This window comes from Diplotaxodon limnothrissa, unplaced genomic scaffold (assembly GCF_057381915.1).
Source record: "Diplotaxodon limnothrissa isolate DT_005_m unplaced genomic scaffold, D_limnothrissa_male_GT1.1 unmapped_scaffold_1, whole genome shotgun sequence".
Taxonomy (NCBI): Eukaryota; Metazoa; Chordata; class Actinopteri; order Cichliformes; family Cichlidae; genus Diplotaxodon; species Diplotaxodon limnothrissa.
The window spans coordinates 163,589-172,761 of NW_028188555.1; the positions used below are offsets into that span (position 1 = coordinate 163,589).

The 9,173-nt window shown below is 41.5% G+C and overlaps 1 protein-coding gene across 1 annotated transcript; it reads right to left on the minus strand.

Annotated features, from left to right (window-relative positions):
- Positions 1 to 2,144: 2,144 nt before the first annotated feature.
- LOC146606948 (NLR family CARD domain-containing protein 3-like) lies at positions 2,145 to 8,609 on the minus strand. The gene is made up of 2 exons (XM_085349101.1): positions 8,336 to 8,609; positions 2,145 to 3,916 (listed from the first exon to the last, which is right to left on the minus strand). Exons 1-2 carry the CDS (start codon positions 8,607 to 8,609, stop codon positions 2,145 to 2,147), a joined length of 2,046 nt encoding a protein of 681 aa, XP_085205227.1.
- Positions 8,610 to 9,173: the final 564 nt, after the last annotated feature.

Below are 9,173 nucleotides of genomic sequence, written 5' to 3' on the forward strand. Positions count from 1 at the left end.
GCTGTTCAACAGTGAAGAAATGTAAATTTTCAAAATGACAAATTGGAAAACACAGAGCTGTGTCTCTAATCAAAGCAGAGATGGAACGATGCCACTTTTCATGTCCGATATCGATAGGAATCCAATATAGTCGATTTTATAATCAAACATTTTTTTTAATCTCTTGCTGCATTTTGTATAAGTTCATACTCAAGTTTAAACAATCTAAACACTAAAGCTGTTCTGTTATACCTGTCTGCAAAAACACACTGCAGCCAAAACATTAGAATATAGTGATCTTTGTATTTAAACTTTTATCAGAATTTTAAATCTAAAGTATTTAAAGTAATATTCAAAAGTCATTTAAATCAGTTTGATGCAGACTTCAAAAACTCTTTGGTTGTGAATAAAAGAAGTGCAACATCAGCACAAAATAATGTTTCTATTGAACAACTAACACAAACAGGTTGTAGAATGGAGCCTTTTATACTCACAGCTGAACAGAAACAACATCCAGAGTGGAAAACAGTGCAAATAACTGCAAACAGGCTTCATGACACTCATGTTTGATCAGATTCACTCCCTGCTCTCACACACCAACTCCAGACCTGCATTCATCTTTTCCCTCTGAACCCCCCAAACATACAAACCCTGAGCCACCACCATTGCCCTTTCACTGACTGCCCCACTCCACCATTTGACCCTTAGAACTGAAGACGCTTCTCTCATAAGAGGTGAAACATCTTCAAGGAAACTTAAAGAAGTCCAGACGCTTTTCTTTCAAAGCTTCTTAGACTACGATGACCTGGATGTCTGAGAACCTTCACAGACTGATTTTACAAGAACAACTTGTGTCAAAAATCCCTGGCAGTGCCTCTCTGTCACACACACAAATCACTACAGTTACAAATTTAATAACTTAAAAACCTCAGAAAAACAGAACTGAGCAAACCAAACAAACAAACAAACAAACAAACAAACAAACAAACAAACAAACAAACAAACAAACAAACAAACAAACAAACAAACAAACAAATAAACAAACAAACAAATAAATAAACAAACAAACAAATAAACAAACCAGAGACCAGGTAAGAACATTGTTGAGGTTTAAATTTATAATCTTAAATACTTATATGCTGATTATATTGCTTTATAAGAAAGGCCCAACTCTGAGTACACTCTGTGCCGACAGGACTGACAGGAAATTACATGCTTTTGCAGGCAAAAAGTGAAACTAAGCAGAGTGTTTGATCGAAACTTAAAGTGTGTGTGACGTCTATATAAATGACTAGGCTTCCTGTTTTGTGCTTCAGACCTGGGGTTGTGTGTTCAGGTCTCCATATCCGGATATGTAAAATAAAGATAATTTTTTAAAGTGAAAAGACCACTTTTGAGCCGTGTCTTTTTGGCCGTAAAGAATACCAAAGGACCAGAATTTAATAACATTAAAACCAAACAATAAATGAGCAAAGTAGTGCATGATAAATATAGATGACAAATACAAAGTGCAATATAGAAACACTGGGTAAAAAGAAATGAACAATTAAAAAGGAGGATAACAGATGTGAGCAGTAGTTAAACAGTAGAAATAAATATATAATAAACAAACAAAAATAGATAATAAATGAAAGCCAGGTCAGAAAGGTGAGTTTGGCTTTAAAAGCATGAAAACACACTGCTGTCTTCAGGAAGGCTGCTCCAGTAACAGAAAGTCATCTACATGTGGGTTTAGTTCTGACTTTAGGGACAAGTAAAAAAATAAAATAAAATAAAAACATCTGTCCAGACAACCTGACAGTCAAAAATATAAACTCAGGAACTTAAAAGGAAAATTGTGCTGACTTTGAACGTCCGCATCAAGATAAACTTACAGATTTAAGAGTCAAAAAGTGTCAAAAAGTCTGTATCCTTACCTGAGAGTTTCAAGTTTACAGTCAGGACTCTTTAGTCCAACACACAGCAAATCCAATCCTGAATCCTGCAGTTTGTTCGAGCTCAGGTCCAGCTCTCTCAGATGATTGGATGGGGAGCTGAGAATTTCAGACAAAGCTTCAAAGCTTCTTTTTGAGAGTTTACAATCTCTCAGCCTGAGGAAGAATAACAATGGAGACATATTCTTTTATTCATCTAGCATTATTAAACATATTTGTTCATAGATTCACTTACAGCACTTTCTTGGATGCTTTGACCACTGGCAGCAGCTTCAAAAATGCCTTCTCTGAACGGGAGTATTTCTCCAGGTCGAACTCATCCAGATCTGATGACAGTAAGATGAAGACCAGAGCCGACCACTGAGCAGGAGACAGTTGATCTGTGGAGAGACGTCCTGATCTCAGGGACTGTTGGATCTCCTCCACTAGAGAACGATCATCCAGTTCATTCAGACAGTGGAACAGGTTGATGCTTTTCTCTGCAGACAGTTTCCCACTGAGCTTCTTCTTGATGTAGTGAACTGTTTCCTGATTGGTCTGTGAGCTACTTCCTGTCTGTGTCAGCATGCATAGAAGATCCTGATTGGTCTGCAGTGAAAGACCCAGGAGGAAGCGGAGGAACAAGTCCAGGTGTCCATTTGGACTCTTTAAGGCTTTGTCCACAGCACTCTGGTAGAAGTCTTTTACAGTAAGTGTTTTCTGGAAGATTTTAAAGCGAGGAGATTGTTTCTTAAGCAGGTTGACTCCAGAGTTGATGAAGGTCAGATAGACATGAAGAGCAGCAAAGAACTCCTGAATGCTCAGATGCATGAAACAGTAAACAACGTTGTTGAACATGTGGCACTCATCAGCTTTAAAGATCTGTGTGAACACTCCTGAGTACACTGAGGCTGCTCTGATATCGATGCCACACTCTGTCAGGTCTGATTCATAGAAGATCAGGTTTCCTTTCTGCAGCTGATCAAAGGCCAGTTTTCCCAGAGACTCAATGATCTTCCTGCATGACTCTGTCTCAGCTCCTCCATCATACTTGATGTCCTTCGTTTTTAGGTGAAATAGCACAAGACGTAGGTAGAGCTCTGTGAGAGTCTTAGGCAGATCTTGACTCTCTTTGTTCTTCATGACAAACTCCAGAACTGTAGCAGTGATCCAGCAGAAGACTGGGATTCTACACATGATGTGGAGGCTTCGTGATGTCTTGATGTGGGAGATGATGCTGCTGGCCTGCTCCGAATCTCCGAATCTCTTCCTGAAGTACTCCTCCTTCTGTGGGTCAGTGAACCCTCTGACCTCTGTCACCACGCCAACACAGTCTGGGATCTGATTGGCTGCTGCAGGTCGTGTGGTTATCCAGAGGCGAGCAGAGGGAAGCAGTTCCCCCCTGATGAGGTTTATCAGCAGCACATCCACTGAGGTGGACTTTCTAGGGTCAGTCAGGATTGCAGTTTTGTGGAAGTCCAGAGGAGGTCGACACTCATCCAGACCATCAAAGATGAACACAACCTGGAAGTCTTCAAAGGTGTAGATTCCTGCTTCTTTGGTTTCAGTAAAGAAGTGATGAACAAGTTCCACCAAGCTGAACTTTTCCTCTTTCAGCACATTCAGCTCTCTGAAAGTGAATGGAAACATGAACTGGATGTCCTGGTTGGCTTTGTCTTCAGCCCAGTCCAGAGTGAACTTCTGTGTTAGGACTGTTTTCCCAATGCCAGCCACTCCCATTGTCAGCACTGTTCTGATTGGTTTATCTCTTCCAGGTGGGAGTTTAAAGATGTCTTCTTGTCTGATGGTTGTTTCTGGTCTGTCTGGTTTCCTGGATGCTGTTTCAATCTGTCTGACCTCATGTTCATCATTGACCTCTGCAGTCCCTCCCCCTGTGATGTAGAGCTCTGTGTAGATCTGACTCAGGAGGGTCGGGTTTTCTGTTGTAGAAATCCCCTCGAGCACACACTGGAACTTCTGCTTCAGGTCTGACTTGAGTTTGAGCTGACACTCAGTGAGAATCTCTGCATGAATAAACAGCAAATGACACAAATGAGAAAACTGCATTCTGGTTACTGTGGTTATGTGTTCAGTTCACTGGACTCTTGGTGTCATGATCCGGGTGAGTCTGAGTAACTTTCCACAGCATCAGCTCTCCTCGCCTGGGTGGAGCCCTCCTCACTCCTCCGTGCTCCTCACCTGTTGCCAATTACTCCGGCAGTATTTATGAGCAGCACTCACAATGAACCTTCTCCAGATTGTGTGCTTAGCACAGTCAGTTCTCTGCCTCACATTTTGTCTTGTGCTCCTCAGCTTGTTTCGCGTAACCCTCTTTTCCTGTTCCCTAGTCGGCACCTGGATACATCTTCCAACTCTCGCCATAAGTCACGCCTCAGGATTCTGGCCTGCCACTGCTGGGAAAACTCACTCTTGCAAACTGCCATCCTCACCTGCCTGCCTCCCTGTGCACCCACATCTCACTCTGTACCCAGATTTAATTCATCTCCTCCTCCAGCTGATCTCCACCTGCAGCCACGTAACACCTCTTAGTTTTTAAATCTTGGACTCATTCACTACACTGTGGACCACTCTGATTATTATCTCCTTTGTTCCAGTGATCCTGGATAGTTTCTATTCGCCCGATTCTGCCCCTGTTGTTCCTTTGACCTGCCTCAGCTTATGTTCTGGCCTCAGCTCTGCACTTCTCATAATACCTCGCTTGCTGTTGAATTTAGCCGTGATTCAGCTTTCTCTGTCAAGAAATCTAGTAAAATACATTTCTGTTAAAAGTCACTCAGCCTCCGTTTTTTGGTTCTGTGCTTGACTCCATTCCTTTTCATGAGCCATTGAGCCCTGACACTTGGGTTATAACTGAGGGCAGGTTTTATAGAGACACATTCGATTTAATTATGTTTATTTATACAGCACCAAATCAATACTAGCAACATTTCACATATTACATAAACAACACTATGGAGCCAGTGATGAATAAATATGTAGAATAAATGAAAGAATTTCAAGTATAAAAGTTTTTTTTATTAATTCCTCCAAATAACAACAACAGTCACCCCAATGTGCTTTATATTGTAAGATAAAGAACCTACAATAATACAACAGAAAAAACCCCAACTATCTTTTTGGGTCCTGAAAACTGAAGGCTCTGCCTCCCATTCTACTTTTAAATACTCTGTGAACAACAAGTAGGCCTGCAGAGCGAGAGCGAAGTGCTCTAATAGGGGGATATGGTACTACAAGGTCATTAAGATAAGATGGGGCCTGATTATTCAAGACCTTGTATGTGAGGAGCAGGATTTTGAATTCAATTCTGGATTTAACAGGAAGTCGATACAGGAGAAATCTGCTCTCTCTTTCTAGTCCCTGTCAGGACTCTTGCTGCAGCATTTTGGATTAACTGAAGCCTTTTCAGCGAGTTTTTAGGACTTGCTGATAATAATGAATTACAGTCATCCAGCCTTGACGTAATAAATGCATAAACTTGTCACGGCTGGGGCAGCAGTCGTGCGGTGGAGTTAAATGAGGACCCAAGTTGCAGACAGTGGTGGAGATGCGAGTGAGGTTTTATTTACAGTGAACAAACCAAGGTGAGGGCAGAACTAAACATAAACCTAAACTGGAAAAACTACAGTGGCTTGCAAAAGTATTCGGCCCCCTTGAACTTTTCCACATTTTGTCACATTACAGCCACAAACATGAATCAATGTTAGTGGAATTCCAGGTGAAAGACCAACACAAAGTGGTGCACACGTGAGAAGTGGAACGAAAATCATACATCATTCCAAACATTTTGTACAAATAAATAACTGCAAAGTGGGGTGTGCGTAATTATTCAGCCCCCTGAGTCAATACTTTGTAGAACCAGCTTTTGCTGCAGTTACAGCTGCCAGTCTTTTAGGGTCTGTCTCTACCAGCTTTGCACATCTACAGACTGAAATCTTTGCCCATTCTTCTTTGCAAAACAGCTCCAGCTCAGGCAGATTAGATGGGCAGCGTTTGTGAACAGCAGTTTTCAGATCTTGCCACAGATTCTGGATTGGATTTAGATCTGGACTTTGACTGGGCCGTTCTAACACATGGACATGTTTTGTTTTAAACCACTCCATTGTTGCCCTGGCTTTATGTTCAGGGTCGTTGTCCTGCTGGAAGGGGAACCTCCGCCCCAGTCTCAAGTCTTTTGCAGACTCCAAGAGGTTTTCTTCCAAGATTGCCCTGTATTTGGCTCCATCCATCTTCCCATCAACTCTGACCAGCTTCCCTGTCCCTGCTGAAGAGAAGCACCCCCAGAGCATGATGCTGCCACCACCATATTTGACAGTGGGGATGGTGTGTTCAGAGTCATGTGCAGTGTTAGTTTTCCACCACACATAGCGTTTTGCATTTTGAACAAAAAGTTCCATTTTGGTCTCATCTGACCTGAGCAGCTTCTTCCACATGTTTGCTGTGTCCCCCACATGGCTTGTGGCAAACTGCAAACGGGACTTCTTATGGTTTTCTGTTAACAATGGCTTTCTTCTTGCCACTCTTCCATAAAGGCCAACTTTGTGCAGTGCACGACTAATAATTGTCCTATGGACAGATTCCCCACCTGAGCTGTAGATCTCTGCAGCTCGTCCAGAGTCACCATGGGCCTCTTGGCTGCATTTCGGATCAGCACTCTCCTTGTTCGGCCTTGTTCGATTACACACAGGTGCACTCTATTTAGTCATTAGCACTCATCAGGCAACGTCTATGTGCAACTGACTGCACTCAAACCAAAGGGGGCTGAATAATTACGCACACCCCACTTTGCAGTTATTTATTTGTAAAAAATGTTTGGAGTCATGTATGATTCTCATTCCACTTCTCACGTGTACACCGCTTTGTGTTGGTCTTTCACCTGGAATTCAAATAAAACTGATTCATGTTTGTGGCTGTAATGTGACAAAATGTGGAAAAGTTCAAGGGGGCCGAATATTTTTGCAAGCCACTGTAACAGACAAACCTGAAAACATAAGGACAGCGGGGAATACACAGAGATGACACAAAGAAGGCTGGATAGAGAGACGAGTAGTAACACTGATTAACACAGTAATGCAGACGACACAACGAGGAACACAGGCAGACACATACTATAAATACACACAAGGTAATGAGGGAATGACACACAGGAGGGGAGCACAGCTGATCCTAATTCACAAGACGAGACACAAACCTTCAAAGTAAAACAGGAAACAGACTGTTTTACAACACAAACTCGGGGACACGAACAGAACACAGAGGAAAGACACAGGTAGAGATCAACCTAAGAACTAATACAAAATCAGAATTAACACAAAGTACACAAGGTGATACCAAAAATGAAACAAAACGCTGAACGACCCAGGACCATGACAGAACTAGTTTTTCAGCGTCACTCTGAGACAGGATATTTCTAACTTTAGAGATGTTGCACAAATGGAAGAAAGCAGTCTTGCATGTTTGTTTAATATGTGCGTTGAAGGACATGTCCTGGTCAAAAATGACTCCAAGGTTCCTCACAGTGTTACTGGAGGCCAAGGTAATGCCATCCAGAGTAAGAATCTGCTTAGATACCATATTTCTAAGATTTTCAGGGCCGAGTACAATAACCTCAGTTTGATCTGAATTAAGAAGCAGAAAGTTAGCGGCCATCCAGGTCTTTATGTCTTTAAGACGTTCCTGCAGTTTAACTAATTGGTGTGTGTTATCTGACTTCATGGACAGATGGAGCTGGGTGTCATCAGCATAGCAGTGTAAATGTATGCTATGTCTTCTAATGATGCTGCCTAAGGGAAGCTTGGTAACGGGAGCGTTGCCAGCAGAAGGCTGAAGTGGAATCTCCCAGAAAGCTGCAGAAGAAAAAACATGAGCTGAAATGGTGGATTTCAGTCAAATAAGGAGAACTGTGGCTTTCCTCCAACTTTTGACCAATCACCTTAGTGTCCTGTTTATCAACCATAATAAAAAGCATTTACTGTGTGGGCATTTTTTTGTTTGGGTCTCCAAACAGCAGAAAGAAATGGCAGCCATTTTTTTAACTTTACCTTCAACTGGTAAATAGATTTAAGAGAAAGCACTTTGATCATATTTGTGACGTGTCCCAAACTGTTGTTGTCGCCTCATTTATGTTGATAAAACAGCTCTAAAACCAATCTGACAATATAAATCTGTAAAATGGGCAGAAAACCTGCTGCTGGTCCCATTTTAATCAAACCAACCCAAAGAGCAGATATGCATGTGTGTACACAGGAGGTTATTTGTGCAGATGCATAAAACACAAACTGTTGGCTTTCTGCAGTCTCTCACTCCTGAAAGTGTTGGCAAGTGTTTTGGATTTATTATTTATATAGATTTTAATGGCACCTGTGTAATGTTAACTAAGGTTTTTATTGTTTATGTATTTTTTGTTTAGTCATTCCCTGACTTACCTGTGGGTTCTGGGATGGTTTTATTTAAATTCTCCAACAGATCATTCCTGTTTATCCTCCCCAAAAGATTTTTAGCAACTTCAAAAGTGTTGATAGAGTAGGTATCAAACATCAGATCCACTATGTCCGTCCTCTCTGCATTCTCCAGTTCACTCTCTGGGATTGCTGGTAAACCTTCTACAGACCCATTCTTCAGATGCCACTTAAATTCTTCAAAGTCATCACGTCCCAAATCCTTCAAAGTCCCCAGAAGGATTTCTTTAGGTGTCGTCATCTTTTACCCTGTAAGGATCCGATAAACAAAGACTGTAACAACAGCTGGAGAGGTAATTGTCTGATTTATCAGAATTTAACTTGATTCTAACAGCAGTTCATCACAATAAATTTCTTAGGCTCAGAATGCAACAAAATTGCACATGAAGAAGCACATAAAGAAGTATCCAAGTAACACTTTGCTACAATATAAAACAAACTATTATAAATAAAGAAAATATATAAACTAAATATATACACTACCCGTCAAACGTTTTAGAACAGCCCAATTTTTCCAGTGTTTTTGTCACGGTTTGCGAGCCGTGTGTAAATTATCAAAGGACCCTTTATGCAGGCAGCTCAGATGCAAGTGAGTTTATTCATCACATGGTGATACAAACAGAAATGGCGAAGGTGAGCATGGAAACTAAGCAAAAACCTAAACTGTGAAAACTAACAGTACACGAATATGAAGAATTACACGAAGGGAAGACGAAAACACGGAACACAAGGGGTGGGAGCACCGATGATGCACCGACGCTTGTATCAAGCTCACAGAGCGAAACCTGTATCGGTGCGTGTGTCG

What these genes read in the sequence shown, in the direction of transcription:
- LOC146606948 (XM_085349101.1), bottom strand. Translation starts at nt 8,609, where the DNA reads ATGACGACACCTAAAGAAATCCTTCTGGGGACTTTGAAGGATTTGGGA. An exon ending in AACCATCCCAGAACCCACAG is followed by an intron (nt 3,917 to 8,335) that starts GTAAGTCAGGGA and finishes TTATTCATGCAG; the next exon opens with AGATTCTCACTGAGTGTCAG.